Genomic DNA, 16,607 nt, shown 5'->3' on the forward strand with positions numbered 1-16,607 from the left:
TGCAATGCCTGGTAGCAGCTCCAAAGTTGAGGTAAATCTTGATTTAGCCATAGCCTGAGCTAGTTAAGAGAGATTAATTTGGTCCATAAGCAGAAAAATATCCTCTAAAAGTCAATTTTCATGTCAAGATATTTCTATAAATTAAAAGAAAGAACAACCTCATAATTCTAGTCTGAATATGTGTAATGAGTATTGGTATATACCCAATAGTCTTATTGTCTAGTATTAACTAAATTAAATTAACTAAATTAAATTAATTACAATTTTTTGAGGTGATTTTTTGTTGTTGTTGTTTGTTTTTTTGTCATTACCAAACCTAGCCTTTATTTTATAGAGTTTTGACACAGAAGGTAGTTAGGACTGTAGATAGCATTCTTCCTTACATTGACTGTTGTGCGGGCTGTGAGTCCACCTTGGTCTGCTGCTTGGAGTTCCAGAAAAAGTGATCCAGCTATTCCTGATACAGAAACTGTATAAATCTGCCCTGTATTTTCATTGACATCAAATTCTTCTTTATAATTCAATAAGCTGTACGTCAAAAGTCCATTGTCTCCTGCATCTGGATCTGTGGCCTGGTTTTATAAAATTAAAAAAAAAGCAAAGGCAGTTTTGAAGCACAGTTTGTGACTTTGGGGCTGTGCTTACCCTTCAATCATAAAACTGCAGTTTCTCTTTGGAAGACTGGATAGTTCAAGGATAGTCACATTTTTTCCCTTTGCACTAACAAAGTGGGGCACAAGTTATCAGAATCAAACCAAGTGTATGAAAGAGGAAGTACATTTCCTGGAGAGCCTAAGAGGATGCTACAACTACAAGAATAAAGGAAGCAGCCTACAGGAACTGAGAAACATGGAACTTAGACAGAAAGAGAAAATAATTTCTCCATTTTGTAGCTCATTTCCCATTTGAGTTTGATAGATAACAAAGCAGTTAACAGCATCAGTGAGAGAATGATAGCCTGTGCAGCGTGTAATCCTTTAAGCCCCATAGCTCTAGGCAGCAGCATGAGTCAGAACAGACTGCATCTCTCTTCTGAAAGAACCACTAGCAGGACAGGTATGGACTAGTCCCCTAAACACCCCATCCTTCACCTGCATTATGGTCAAAATGGATGATGAGCAAAATTTGACTTTTGAAAGCAGATTTAACAGCTCCTTTAAATCAGTTTGAACAAGTTGAAAAAAAAAATCAAAAAGATTTGTGTCCTTCTGAAGAGCACAGAAAGATACTGTACCTGAACTGTAATAACCGGGTACTTGTATAGCACAGAGCTTGGTATCAGAGCAGAGTACATACTATTCAAAAATGCTGGCTTTTCATTTACATCCTGCACTGCGATTGTCAGCATCACCACATTTTGAGCAAACAGTCCTGTTAAGCAAACACAGGTTATCTCTGGTATCACAGAATCACAGAAACATGAAGGTTGGAAAACACCTACAAGATCATCCAGTCCAACCATCCACCTATTACCAATAAGTTCTCACTGAAAGACTTCACTGGGTAAGGGACCTAAAGAAAAAAGGCCGACCTTTTTAGGGCTTTTTTGAAGCCAATAAAAGCACTGTGCCAGTGCCGGGGGGCTGGCAGCTACTGGTACTGCTCAGACTTGAGTCTGCAACAACAGCAACATCAACAAAGCACAACTTTTAAAGAGGCTGGGCAAGGCTGTAGCTTTGCAGTGGTATCTATGCTGCACAGGGGAAGAGGGAAAAGTAAGGGAATGTGGCAGGGAAATGTGAAGAGGAGCTATTTTGCTTCTCCTGGGGCTGTGGTAAGAACAGGCACTGAGAAGCCTGTTTCTCGATCAGCCTTCTCCACTTGGCTGTACCTGATCAACATTCCAATGCTCAGGTATTAAGTTCTTTTCTGAGGCTGCTGCTGCTACTGTGCAGAAGGTCCGCACAGCCTTGACATTCCACTTTTTGTCTTCCTTGCCAGACTTTTCAGATTAAGAAGAATCTCAATTCCCATCATTGGTTACAAATACAGAAGACAAAAAAAAAAAAAAAAAAAAAAAAAAAAAAAAAAAGGCCTGTGTTCATTGCTCTTATTCAAGTTGAAAAATCCTTTGAAGGAAAGTTACCTGAAGACTGGACTTGTGCAGCAGATGAGACATTTTCATTTGCTTCTACTAAAATCACATACTGAGAAACTTCCTCATAGTTCAAATTAATTGCTGTTTTCAGCTGACCACTCTTTGGATCCAATCTAAAATGACCTGAAAGTAAAAGCACGCACTTTTGTTGTTATATCACCTACAGCCCTCCTACCTTTTGTATCTCAGTTTCTCTTAGGATGCTGCTATGGGCCCTCTGCTCTTAAAAATGTGAAATTCATTTCTACACTGTCTGAACAGCAGAGGCACTATAGCTGAGGTCTTATCCAGACACGTACCTTCAGAAACTTGTAAAGGAGCAACTAACTAATTTTGGAAAACAAAATTGCAGTCTCTTGGTGCATATGATTTCCAAGTTCCTTATTAGCTTTTATTTATTCCTATTGTTTGTGTGCACAAATGGAGTTACCTCACAGCTGCTAAATCTGAAGGACAATTGCTGTAACAAAGGTGCAAGTGCAAGGAAATGATAGACTGAAAGTCATTGGCAGGGAGGGAGCTACCTGCTAATGAGGACTTCAGTTTTGTTTCCTTAGCCTGCAGTTTTTTGTATCTTACTACCACAGGGATCCATTTTTTGGTAGTAGTAAACACCTTTTTAGCCAAAGGTTACCAAACTGTTAGACTGAAGAGATCTGAAAGAAGTTCAGTGCATATTTATTTATATATTAAAAGAAATGACAATTTTTTTATCTCTGATTTCACCTTCTCAATTAAGTACAGCAGCATCTGCCATACAAAAGACAGGTTAGTCTGTTAACTTAGCTCTTTTAAGTCAGAAATGAAATAGCACTAACCTTTTTCATTTCCAGATACAATTGTATAAACAATTGATTTTCCTGAAGTTTCAGCCACAGCAAAAGTGTAAATTAAATGATCCACTCCAGTGTTTTCCACAACTGAAATTCTAGCATAAAAAATAAATTAATGATAAATGAATGTTAAACTTTCCAGCAGCAGTTGCACTGACAGGCTTTGAAACTTAAATCCATAATAGCAAGGTCTCCATGGATAATCCTACCTTGAGCCCTTCTAGCTGTTTGCTAGAGCTCAGTGGCCTTCAGAGAGCAGTGTAAGCCCTACTTTTGTAGCCAGAAATTTGTTTACCCTTGAGTAAAGCCTAAGGAAAATGATTTTACTAGCATGCAAGAGGAAAAGGACTTTGGCTTGTATAAGCTGCATGGTAAAGCAATGAAAGGTGATGCCTTGCATCATGCTCCCAGAACTACCAACATACATAGCAAGACTTTCTGGACTTTTAATTTTACTTAAAAAAAAAAAAAAAAGAAAAAGAAAAGGAAGAAGAAGGAGAAATAAAGGCCTGTCTAGTATGTGAGAGGAAAACGCTAGTACAGTTGTCTTCAACCTTCAACTTTTTTTAATTGTGTGTTCAATTACCTGGTGAATATGTACCAGTTATAAAACTCACCTGATTTTGTTCTCAATAAACTGAGGAACAAAGGGACGGTTATCAGTCACATTAAGAGTAATCACAGCAGTACCATTTAAAGATGGAGAACCTTTGTCCTTTGCCATCACTGTTAAATGAATCTCTTCAAATCTAGACAGGTTTCCAGTTGTTATTATTTTCCCCTCACTCTCATCTTCTATCAAGAAGAATACACTGAAGTTTAGATCTGGGATAATGTAGTATTCAATAAGGCCATTTTGCCCCTGCCACGAAAGGAACACAATTTTACATCGTTAATGCTTACAGGACCATGTTATTTCAGAGCTCCTAGTCCCTTAGCACAGACTCACTGAAATCTCAGTATTTCCTTGCCTGAGCTGATAGAATGTCAGAGGCATTTTAACTATATAGGAATAATCAGGACTCATATATAATTCACGCCTAAGTTGTAACACAAGAGCAGTTGCAGCCAATGGACAGAGTCATCAGCATCATGTCGTTGCCTCCCCTCCATTAACTTTGACGCTTCAAGAGATATATATAAATAAAAATGTTACCTCAATAGTTTTGTAATCAAAATTCATAACTTAGAACATCTAAGTTAGATTTTAAGTAAAGGAGGATATTGACGAGTCAAGATTTTTTTTCTTCTAGATTCCCTGTGTGACTTGGGACAATGCCCTTCAGATTCCCTGTCTGTCAAAGTGTATTCATTTTCCATTGTTGCCATAAAGCTTTGTTCGCACTATCAGATGTATTGGGAACTGTATTTATATATTACTAAAAAAATAGTAATAATAATGAATTTGCAGGAGAAGAATTTCTGTATCAATACTAAAGAAAACTACATGCATTGTGAGTACATTTTAAAGGGTAGGACACACACTGAAACAAGAGATGTTACAAGGTCTTAATGCCTCTAGTCAGTTTATTTGGAAACTTGCAGTTAGCGATGTTAGAATGGGTGTTAATGGAAACACAGAATGGAAGAAGATTCAGAAGCAGATTGCCAGTTATACAACAGAAGTGTGGGAAAAGGTCTCTAAAAGTAAAAAAGATTATTAAATTTGTAGTGAGGGGACACCCAAGAGTCCCCTAAAGGAGCAGTGTCAACAAGAACAAGCTGATGTGACACCTTTAGGAGAGTTGCAGCCTCCTTGCTGCTCTGCGTGTAAGCCCTATTCCTGCCTGCCTACATCCACATGAGAGCTGGACTTAACGTAGCTCTGTGTACTTTGTTTTCCTCAGTCAAACCTTAAGCTTTATCTGTATTTCTTCCATAGCTCCCCAGAACCAGGATCAAACCCTGGCACATGCATCTACTGTCACTATACAATCTGTAGAAGTACTAGAGCCGACGACTTCATTGCTGGGCCATGCCCCAGAATTTGAGAGGATGCAGAGCTGATCACCAGACACATCTGAAGATGAGAATTTCATTAGGTCTCAGTGCAGGGTTCTCGGTATGGCAACCTCCATAAGCATTTTCATTTTTTATATAAAATAATAGCAAATAGCAAAAAGGGCCTTTTGATTATTTGCAGCAAATATATCACAAATATAGATGTTTTTAACCAAAAGGATGCATGAAATATTAGGAACGTAGCTGATATTTGTGTTCTGCTGTCACTTCCAGATGTTTTGTCTTTTAAGTGACATAATTAATATTCATGTTGTCATGATGATCTAACTGACTGATCTATCTCCTGTTACCTGGATACAACCCCAGTGGAAGCAGTAGATGCAGTACTAGCAAAGTCAGTCTGTCAAACAAAATTACTTTAAACAGCGGAGACAAAGGGAATAAGCTAGGGTACCACTTTTCAGAGGCATTTGACGAGCATTTACATCTTCAAGTCAGGTACATGTTGTTTAGTTTTCAGAGAATCCTCCATTACAGAAGTTCAGAAATTTCACACTCATTAAATTGCATATGCTCTTGTGTACTTTTGAAAGACTAGTACAACTCCACATAATAAGGGGGAAAGCTGGGGCAATTACTGCTGAAGAAATATGCCCAAACATAGGGAGCACATTGTTGTCAGAGCAGAAATAGCAAAATCCTAACTTCCAATTCCCAACACTGCTAGTAAATTACGATTCACTTTCTGCTGCAGTTGGTATTTCATGCCTAAAGAACAAAGAAAATTATATTTGAGCTGCAACTTAAAGCAGTGCCAAATCAAACATGAATAGTTACCTGATCTTTGTCAGTAGCATGCACAGTTATGACATGAGCACCTACTGGATTAATCATGTTTATAGAAGTGGAATAGGAACTCTGAGCAAATACTGGAGCATTATCATTCACATCAATTACCAGAACAGTGACATTAGTAGTTGCCTAGAAAACAAAATAGTTTAGAGAATCTTAGAATATTTAGAATGTCTTATTTAGCAATATTTTGTTATTATTTGCTTATGTAACAAAAATTATAAATAAGATTTTAAGAATGCTGTAGTAGAACAGGTAATGTTTAATTTTGTCAGCTCGAAATCAGAGATCATAAGATTTTAATACAAAAGATGTAGAAATTCATACTTGCATTAGGGTTCTACTTTTTGGAAGCTTTCAGAATGAGTAAGAATAGGATATGTATAGGAGGTTCTGTGTCCTACTGTTGCAGCTGATAATGGAAATACAGATTTTGTAGTTCTGTTGATTGTGTAATAACTTTTCAAATAAGAGAAAGAGAGCAGAATTGAAACAATCTACTGAAAATTGCTTTTCCTGCCATGAAAAGTTAACAGAGTACTTCTAGTTCTAACTAAAAGCAACAGGCAAGAACTCCTCTTCCCAGCACAGGTTATACTCAGCAAAAATTTGGGGTCAAATTCTACCCTGCATGACTATAAATTATTTCAATGAATTATGGTAGACAGTGTTCTTCAGAATGGATATTGGTGGCAAAAATCTGACCCTAAACATGACTGGATGACTAATATATATTGAACAATATGTGTATCTGATAAATGTTCCTCCCACTATTTCAAATCTACTCTGACTGGAAGTGTCACAGTTTGTTACAGCAATACAGTTTTACCTGATAGAAAGGGGCAGATTTATTGTTGACTGCATTCACTGTAAGGATATACTTATTCATGTTTTCATAGTCTGGAGAGTTCTTTATCTTAATGTTCCCAAGTACTGCATCTATTTCAAATATTTCTCCTCCACCACCTGAGATACAACCAAAGCAATATTATTTATGAATACATCTTAGAAATGTAGTATCTAAAATGGTAGTTAATTGTACTTGTGTCTTGAGCTCATGAAAACCATTCTGTAGATGATGTACAAGAAAAACACAAAAGATTGATTGGAATTTGAAATGTGAGCCAACAGAATGGGTTAATGAGTTCTGCAGATACATCCATCTCAACCATAAAGTAATAGTTTTTGAGGCATGCAAATGATGATGGACAGCATCGTGGAGTCATGGAGTACATCTCTAGAAAGACACTCCTCCAAGCCTGCACATCTCTTTAAGACTAGTGGAGGTCAGAGGTGTTCCCAGGCTCTTTTGCAGTCCTCTGACCTGTGTGTTCAGTCTCATTTGCCTGTTGCAACAGCCATCAATACTGTAACAAGACAGTGCATTTACCTGCTGAGTTCTATAAGAAGAGATGTCACCGAATTTATTCAGGCTCTAAGGAAGGTGGACTAAGTAGCACACAGATGTAAAGAGAAATCAAATTGTCACTGCCAAAAGATGTGGCAGTGATTTTTACTGGTTACTCTTGTCCAAAACTACCTCAAAGTTTGTATGCATATTAGAAATAAAAGATCCTAACAACTATATCCACGTTGCTCTTGATGGTACAAACAACAACAACAGAAACTTATAGTGCCCGCAGGCACTATATCACCATCTTTGTCACATTAAATGTAGTGGCAAAAGAGGTGCTCTTCTCAACTGTGATCCCAGCAGCTACCATGGTTAAATGTAATAGGAAGCACAAACCAGAGCTCTCTGCTGCTGCTCAGAATCTGGCACACTAATTTAAAATGAAATTAGAGGCAGTATACATTAATAGCTTGTGCAGAAATCTGAGGTATCAGAGGAGGTGCTTCCTGCTGTGCTATTTCTACTGTAAAGGTAAAGGAGTCCAGCACAAGGGTGAAGAAGACAGCTCTTCAACAGTCCATGGTAGCATATCAGTTCCTGACACACTTATGATGCTTCTAGTAGCTGCAAAATGATCACAGTCAACAAGCTAAAGAGAGGCTTAATTTAATAGCATGTAGTACAATTGTAGTTTCTGCAAAGAAAGCTGATATTCAATAATCTTGAAAGCTATGTGGGCATAAATTATTAAAATAGTAAAGTTAGTGAAAGTGAACCTTCTTGGCTTATGTACAGAAGAGTTAGGAGCTAACACATATAAGGCTATTTATGCTTTTAGCAATGTACACAACAACGTGACAGTTCTTCCAGTGCAGCAAGAGAACCCCTAGTTACCTGTAAGGCTATAAAGAACAAAAGCATTGTCTCCTGTGTCTCTGTCCGTTGCTGTGACTTTTCCAACTATGAATTCCACATCCACGTTTTCGTTTACACTGAATGGAGTCACGGGATTAAACACAGGTGGCCAATCATTAACATCAGTGATCTTTACGACAACTGTGCAGTAACCCCTTTTCTTCTCAGGGATTCCATCATCTTCAGCATATATTACAACCTATAAGTAACATGATTATTGGAAATGAAACCATATAAATGGATAGTTGTATTACGATTAAAAAATCTGGATGCATTTTAAACTTCAGAGTATTCTTAGAAATGTAAACTTGAATTCTGAAATCACTTCAGAATGTTTACTGAAAACTTTAGGAGTAGCTGATTGACATAAGAAAACCTTTTTTTATACAACCAAAAAATTCACAAAATTTTTTGCTTAAGACAAAATAAAATGATAAAAAATATCTAGCAGTAGCAGCAACAATAGAGAAGAAGATTAACCATCGTCTTGTCTCCAGCACCTTTGTCAGTATCAAGCTAAATAAAAAAAAGTCATCAAATATCCAAGGAAAAAATGAAAATGTTCTCAATACAAGCTTTAAGAAAACAAAAGCAAACCTGGTACTCCGTAGGTTCCTCTTCATAATCAAAGGAGACAGTGGAATAAAGAATTCCAGTTGCTGCATCTATCCAGAATTTTGTTCCATCTCCACTTAGAATGCCGAATGTTAGGACACCATTTCTACCTGTATCATTATCCTGAGCTATCAAGTGGACAATCTGGGTAGCAGGCAAATTCTGTCAATGAAAAACAAATTGAGACTCTCATAGACATTGGTTAGCTGCAATTTCTTGAAGTACGTGAAAGGGGGAAACAGACACTGCATGTACTGAAGAATAGAGCTATTTTGTCAGTCCACGTCTTTTCTTCAGAAAAAAATATCACCATCTTTTAAAATCCATCAGACGTTGATCACAAGCATCTGACTTGCTGTTAAGGAATTATTAATAATTAATAATCTCTACTCCTTTCAAACTACAGAGATGTTATCAACTTTGAAGTAATTTTTCTGCCTGAACATTAATTGGCTAATAATTCTAACTTTTTTTGAATAAATGATCTAATTTTTCCCTTTAAAAAAATGTTATTTGCATTAAGATTGGCAGTAAATATCAGCATTTTAGTTTTAGGGCCATTTGAAACCTGATCTAAAGTAATTTGATCTGACTCTGCATCCAACCATTCTTTCTCTGTAAATATTTCATATGGAAATCAATTTTTAAGGTTTGGCAATTTGATTCCAACTCTCTACATTGAAGTAACTGGGAATATTAAAAGTAGGCATAATAATTAAATGTAGATTTAATTAAACATTAGAAATTGACTAGATTTCAAATGAGTTGTGGTTGTTAAGGACAACATTCTGAATCAGCTGGTAATCTCAAAGGCAACGTATGTGCTACCTGAAACGTAAACCTCATCAGTGTGCTGGATTTTTTGTTTATTTCTTGTTGTTGTTTTTTTAAGTAGCAAGCAGATTAAAGTGCAGAAAGTGTTGAAGAGTGACTTAGATCCTTATGCATAGCTAAATGCTGTGACTTCCATTGTAGACCACTGTAGCATAATAGCCACAGACTGACTTGCTTTCTGCCACCACGTAGTAGCGGATCATAGCAGATCTGCTTGCATGAGAGATGTGTGCAAACCTAGAGAAGGTTTGTTTCTGTTACTTCCATGCAAGAAGCTCCACAGAATCACACAAAATCACAAAACTGTAGGGATTGGAAGGGACCTCCAGAGATCATCAAGTCCAATCCCCCTACAAAGCAGCTCCCTAAAGCAGGGTGCACAGGTAAGCAACCAGATGGATCTTGAATATCTCCAGAGAAGGAGACTCCACAACCTCCCTGGCAGCCTGATGCAGTGCTCCATCACCCTCACCATGAAGAGGTTCTTTTGCATATTGATGCAGAACTTCCTATGCTCCAGTTTACAGCCATTTCCCCCTGTCCTGTCCCCACAGACCACTGAAAAGAGGTTGGACATACCCCCTTGTCTCTTACACTTAAGATATTTATAAACATTAATAAGGTCCCCACTCAGTCTTCGTTTCTCAAGGTTCCCTAACAAAAAGCTAAGTGAAAAGAATTGGATTGTAAATGCACATGAATAGAAACGCAAGATAGGAATGGCTGGCATTTTTTTTTTTTTCTGCCATGGAGTCCTTTGTTAGTAAAAGAGTCACTTTTTCTTCAGTTTGTCCTCACTTCTAGACGATTCTCTACATATTAGGATTTTCAGGTTGAAATAAACCTTAAAACGTTGTGTGGTAGAACACAAAGCCTGTTCAGTTCCATGATGTTTACTTACATACTCAACATAAGAGTTTATTATTTGTTTTCGTTACTACTTTGAGGATTCATTTTTTCATATTTTTTCAGTTTGAATAATGTTTTCTTACCTCTTCCAGCTGTTGTTCTAGTAGAGAGGATGTGAAAACTGGAGGGAAATCATTTTCATCAATGACTTCCACATACACAGAAACTTCATTAAATATGCTAGCAGTAGATGAATCTGTTGCTCTCACATTGAAAAAGAATGGAAAATCTTCCACTGTCAATTTCTTTCCTGTTCTTACGATACCAGTGGATGGATTGATAATGAAATACCCTATTAAAAACAAGCAAACAAAAAGAAATTGCTCTGATTTTATTAGTTAAAACTGAAGATAGAAAGCCTTCAATGTAAGCTATATGTAATTTATATATCTTATCATAGGTTACGGTATTCTTCCAAGAAAAACAAAACAAAAAAAAAAATTAAGCATGGATTTATAAGAACATCAGCTAACTCCAGGCCTACAGTTAACAAAAACTAATAACTAAGTCAGTCAGTATGCAAACCAATGGGGAGGAGCTACCAGATTGGTCAAGCATGACCTTCCTCTGGTGAAGCCGTGCTGGCTGTCACGGATCACACGCCCTTTCCTCATGTGATCAAGCATGTCATCCAGGATGATCTGTTCCATGATCTTCCCAGGCACAGAGGTGAGACTCACCGGCCTGTAGTTCCCAGGGTCCTCCTTGCTCCCTTTCTTGTAAATGGGAGTGATGTGACCCTTCCTCCAGTCATCCGGGACCACATCTGACAGCCACGACTTCTCAAATATGATGGAGAGCAGCTCGGCAACCACCTCAGCCAGCTCCTTCAGAACCCTGGGATGCACGCCATCCAGCCCCATAGACTTGTACACCAGTCTTATGGGGCTGTCTTATGAGGCCGTCTCAGACTTGCTCTGCCCTTACAGTGGGGGGATGGGGAGTGGGGGGTGGGATTTACTGCCCTGATCCCCACATAGAGGTTTAGGGATGCAGGGTTCAGGAACACATCTTTTTCCTTGTTATTTTGTGTGAAAAGCTTACCCTTTTCATCTCCAGACACAATGCTGTATATCACAGGGACCTTATACAACACAGTGATCTGTACAACAAATGTATCTGGCAGTGTTTTCTCACTCAGAGGTGCAGGCTGGTAGACTGCTTCAGAGAACACTGGGAATGAAATGTTGGTGGGAGCTATAGTTACTGACACCTGCAGGAAAGAAGACATGACCACAGACATTACACAACAGAAGTCTGCAACTTTTTCAGTAAGAAAAATCCTAGGATTACTGCATGCCGAGTTTGACACATTACTACCCGTACATCAGTGAAACTGATTAAAAAAAAAAAAAAAAAAAAAAAAAAGAATAGCCAGCAACCTCACCATTTTAGTTTCAGCTGATTTTTTTCCTAAATACAGAGTGGGATTCCTCACATACAGTTGCTCACAGTTGCAAGTGACTTTTTTTGGCTTAACAGCTTTCAGAAAGAGGATTTGTATTTGTAACAAATTATGCCACTGTTGTATGCACAATCAGAACAGTAATAGTTATAATTGATTTTATGAAAAATTGTGCAAGGCTGTAAATAATGCCTGTAGTTCACAAAAATATGGACAGTTTCACTCTAAATGTCAGCCAGCTGCTGTAGGGTGCTCTGAAGAACATTGGCTTCTAACTGTTTTAGGTTCTGTTGAACATAATTTTCTGTCTTTATCCTTATGCATTTCTACTTTTTCTTGAATTTTGCTGATCTGGGATATGTAGTGGCAAAAGATTACAGACAGTAAAAAAATATCACTGTGTAAAAAATATTTCCCTTGTCGTATTTCAATTTCTCACTCTTCCTTTTAAAAAGCATTTATTTCCTCATACCATGACAAAATAAACAAGGACGCCTTATTTGCTGTCTCCTGTTTATTGTGTCATACACTTCCACTATGTACATTCTAACTGTTCCACTCTTGACCTTGCACAGAGGTTTCCATTCCTCTAAACTTCTTCCCCCACAGTCCAAAGCCTCTGCCTTTTTTGCATCTTTTCTGAAGTGGAATAATCAAAACAATACAAAACAGATAATGTACCAAGCAACTGCTATAGCAGCATAACTTTTTAAATGCTATCATAGCGTATTCTGTTCCCGAAACAGACATGCAATGCTGACATTCCAACTCCTCCTTGCACACTTTTGTCTCACTAATACCTGTTACCTGTAGTTAAACTCTGTTTAGAACAAAGCAGTTTGGTGAATAAATGTTGTAAGTAGACAATAAAGTAAGAATTTTAGTACCTTTACAGAAGTTGAAAGTGGTGGCAGACCTGAATCCGTAGCAGTAACTGCCAAGGAATAATACAGGGGAAAAGCCTGTTTGTTTAAGTCTCTTGTTAATGTGAGTACTCCTGAGGTACTGGAAAGATTAAAGAGGCCTTCTGAGTTTCCATCTGAAGAGGGAAAAAACAAATGTTGGAAATGTTCAGAGCCAGCAGAGACCAGTAACTGAATTATATGCCCAAGATTAGGAAGACTTGAGTTGAAAACCTGCTCTATATGTTACTTGAAACACATACAGATGCAATATGAAGTCTCCCCTAATACTGCATTTGTGTCAGAGTCGTTTCAGTTAGAAGGGCCCTTGTGCAGCCTCTAGTCCAGTCTCTCACTCAAAGCAAGATCTTGGATGAAATCCAGCCTAGTGATGGAAACCTACAAGGGTGGCCTCTTGGGACAGTTTGTTCCAGTGCTCAGTTATCTTCATAGAGAACTTTTTTCTTTCTTACATTCACAGATGAATTTTTTTTGCCTTATGTTATGATGGCAGTCCAAAACTTTTGCTTCAACTTGTAGCAATGATATCTAATTCTTCTGTCACAAACTCTTCACCTCAGTGAGCAGTTTAGCTCCATTTTCTCAGTAATCTCTTCTCAGGTATAGGAAGAGAGATAGAACCTTGTCTCCAGTCACAAAGGCCAGGAATACCTTATCAATGTCGTGGTGCCATAAGCTGAGCACGTTAGGCATTGAGTCTTCCAGGTATTTGGTTAAAGATTACAATGCATACTTGATGCATGACAACTATAGAGACTATATAGGTATGGTAGATGCAATTATGTGGTATAACTGCTGGAACTCAGATATATTACCATGTGTCAGTACTACACAAATGTGCCTGCTGTATCCAACTTTTCATTAGGATACATATTTAAGGCAATGTTGTAAGTGAAGCCCAAAATTCCCAATTACTTATCCAGGACAAGAATATCCTTTTTTGTTTCTGTAGTAAACATTCACTGGAAGCCATTATTTTGATTAATTTTTAGATAATACTACAATACAATCTCTCTAAAAAAGCCAGCTTCCTGAATAAATAGTTTAAAACACACATTTCTCTCACACACATTTCTATCAATTTTGAATGTAATTGTTCAAGATGCAATTTTGTTGTACTTTTCACGGTCTTAATTCCACAAAAACATTAATAGTTTGGTAGTACACATGTATTCTAGTAATAAACACCCACGAGGCTTTTCCTAATATACCTGTAATATTGTAGAAAATGCCTTCATCATAACCTTTACTTTCATCTCTTGCATCAATATCTACCACCAGTGTGCCAGCTGTAGAATTGTCTGGAAGGATCTGGAAATACGAGGGCTTATCAAACGTGGGTCCTTCTTCATTAACATCTTCCACGATAACTAAGAAAAGAAGGTCCACATCTGAGTGTAAGTGTGAATTTCACTTAAGAAGTTACAGGCTATTGCTTCAGCTCATATAAGTCTCCACAGTTCTTCTGTACTGAGTTTAAATTCTTTCAATATAAAGAAAACAGCAACTTTGTTTTCTGAGCTTCAAAACAGCTGCCCTTTGTGGATTAAATTCTTTACTGTTCAGAAAATACTTTCCTCATAATGACTTCACTTCTGGCTAGCACATCGTCACTACTATCTGTCATGAATAATAACCACCTCATTGTTTCCTTGTGCTCCATCCTGTGTCTCTCTCATATCAAATTGAAATAAGGAATGTCAATGTGTATGAAAAAAAACTTCCTGACAAAGCAGTTAAACATTTTTTGAGAAAAATTTCATCTGGCCATAATTAAAAGATCACAATCATTTCTAATAATTTACTTTAGCTGAATGTATTAATTCTGAGGACTACCTTTGTGCATTATAATTACATATGCTGAAAGAGAAATGAAGGAAAGTTTTCTGTAATAAATTAGAGCTACCTGTAATGTTTGCTATGTCTTGGAGATGGGGCTCGCCAGGATTGAAAGCTTTCAGTGTAAATGTATAATAGACACAGCTTTCATAGTCCAGAGGTTGCACTGTTGAAATAGCTCCAGAAAATTCTCCTACATGAAATGAAGTCTCTTCAATAATAGCGTAATAAATAATGGCATTGTACCCTATGTCTTCGTCTGTGGCCGTTATGCTCAAAATCTAAATTAAAAAAAAAAAAAAAAGCAAACATTTACATCATTTATATCAGAATGAAGAGAATTGCAAAGCATATGCACAAGTATTTAACTGTATCGCGTTTACTGTCTGAATTACTCATAAAACCATTAATTGCACTGCTAGAATACTGACACAGCATATAGCAGGACAAGTAACAGATGTCATAATCTAGGGTATTACCCCTTTCCTTGATTCCAGCCAATCATTACTTCACATCCACAAGGCAAATATGGAGCCAGAAATCGATATATTAAGGGAAGACAGAACACCTTAAGAACAAGGGGATACTAGGTATATGACCTAGCAGGCTTACAACAGGATGCCTGTAGGCTCTTTGAAAACCAGACCTATACAGTGCAGCACCACCACTGGGGTAGAAGGGGCAGCGAGAGGGGCACAAAGAGAACTTAAGGGAGATCAGGTGGAATAGGCAGTCCACTGTCATATAAAATGAATAGACACTGATCTGACAGACTCCACTGACTCAACAAGCATTCACCAGTGCACAACCATCATTGCACCAATTCCACGTTTACATAAAGAACACTACTGCAGAAGAACACTCTTAATGCCACGCACCACATGTGGAGGATCATTCTCTTTTACAGTCACTGAGTACAACTGCTGGGAGAGCACAGGTGGGTTGTCATTTACATCTTCTACAGCAATGCTTAGAGCTAAGCTTGCAGATAGTGGTGGTTTGCCAGAGTCAGTGGCCTGTGAAGAAACAAGTTGTCATTAAATACAGTACTACACAGATATAAACTTATTTCAAAATAAAGATTCAGAAAGGAATCTTTGTCTCTGAAGACTTCTTGTGGATCAGTTATCACTCAGTTATATTGGTCTAACTCTGTGCTTGCTGATCTGAATACCTTCTAAGAGCTCCTTGCTTTGCTCAATAGTTTAACCAGCTGTAAAGGATTCCTTAAAACACACTCAGACGCAATGACAGGTGCTGGAAAACTACTTGTATGTGCAGACCTTAATTTGATTAATAGCAGATCAACTGAGTAGATGCTTACAAAGTAAGTGTAAAAATGTAAAGTTTAACCCAAATGCATTTTTTAATATAAATCTCAAATACTGTGTCTAAATATATACATTTTGAAGAGTGGAAAAAAGTGAGAGGAACGGACAAAACTGAACTGGCAAAACAGTACAAGAAATATGGTTGTGGCAGCTGTACAGTCTAAAACAAGATCAGGAATGCTTTACAGATTTGACAGTAAGCTACCATGTGTCTGTAATCTTTAGGATCTGAAGTTCATGGGCCATTTATTCAATAATTTAACAGCAGAAAGCAAAGTTCTCAGTGAAAAATATAACAACCAAAAAATAATGAATGAATTCTAATGGAATTCATGAAGACGAAGACTTTTTTTTGTGACTATTCAGTATTTTTCAGTTTTATCTTGAGAATTTTGCAAACTTGCAACAAATTTTTCAACTTACTATTATTTTCAGCTCATAATTGTCCATCATTTCTCTGTCTAAGGATATTCCTGTCATTAGCTTGCCTGTGGAAGTGTTAATATGGAATGTTCCAGCAAAATCATCTTGCAAATAATAGCTTATATATGCATTATCTCCTACATCCAGATCAGTAGCAGAAAATGTTCCCAAATCTAGAGGAGCCGCATTCTCAGGAAGAGATAGTCTTGTCTGAATCGATTTTGAGAAAACTGGAGGATTGTCGTTGATGTCATTTACTCTCACGGTTACCTGCATTTAAAAACAAACAAACATGATTGTAGAAACAGTATCCA

General features: G+C 37.4%; 1 protein-coding gene across 1 annotated transcript in view; it reads right to left on the reverse strand.

Annotated features, from left to right (window-relative positions):
- The window catches only part of LOC116230186 (protocadherin Fat 4-like), a 36,345-nt gene that overhangs the window by 5,149 nt on the left and 14,589 nt on the right, over positions 1 to 16,607 (reverse strand). The window contains exons 19-34 of the mRNA XM_031595154.2: positions 16,294 to 16,563; positions 15,418 to 15,555; positions 14,607 to 14,820; positions 13,912 to 14,070; positions 12,665 to 12,816; positions 11,417 to 11,585; positions 10,456 to 10,664; positions 8,612 to 8,791; positions 7,994 to 8,213; positions 6,575 to 6,711; positions 5,731 to 5,874; positions 3,549 to 3,793; positions 2,917 to 3,026; positions 2,087 to 2,221; positions 1,235 to 1,371; positions 384 to 572 (exon numbers count right to left, since the gene is read on the reverse strand). Of these exons, the coding sequence (XP_031451014.2) occupies positions 384 to 572; positions 1,235 to 1,371; positions 2,087 to 2,221; positions 2,917 to 3,026; positions 3,549 to 3,793; positions 5,731 to 5,874; positions 6,575 to 6,711; positions 7,994 to 8,213; positions 8,612 to 8,791; positions 10,456 to 10,664; positions 11,417 to 11,585; positions 12,665 to 12,816; positions 13,912 to 14,070; positions 14,607 to 14,820; positions 15,418 to 15,555; positions 16,294 to 16,563 (2,808 nt within the window). The remainder of the gene's footprint in view (positions 1 to 383; positions 573 to 1,234; positions 1,372 to 2,086; positions 2,222 to 2,916; positions 3,027 to 3,548; positions 3,794 to 5,730; positions 5,875 to 6,574; positions 6,712 to 7,993; positions 8,214 to 8,611; positions 8,792 to 10,455; positions 10,665 to 11,416; positions 11,586 to 12,664; positions 12,817 to 13,911; positions 14,071 to 14,606; positions 14,821 to 15,417; positions 15,556 to 16,293; positions 16,564 to 16,607) is intronic.

The sequence above is a fragment of the Phasianus colchicus genome, chromosome 2 (assembly GCF_987193195.1).
Source record: "Phasianus colchicus chromosome 2, bPhaCol1.hap1.1, whole genome shotgun sequence".
In the NCBI taxonomy this organism is placed as follows: Eukaryota; Metazoa; Chordata; class Aves; order Galliformes; family Phasianidae; genus Phasianus; species Phasianus colchicus.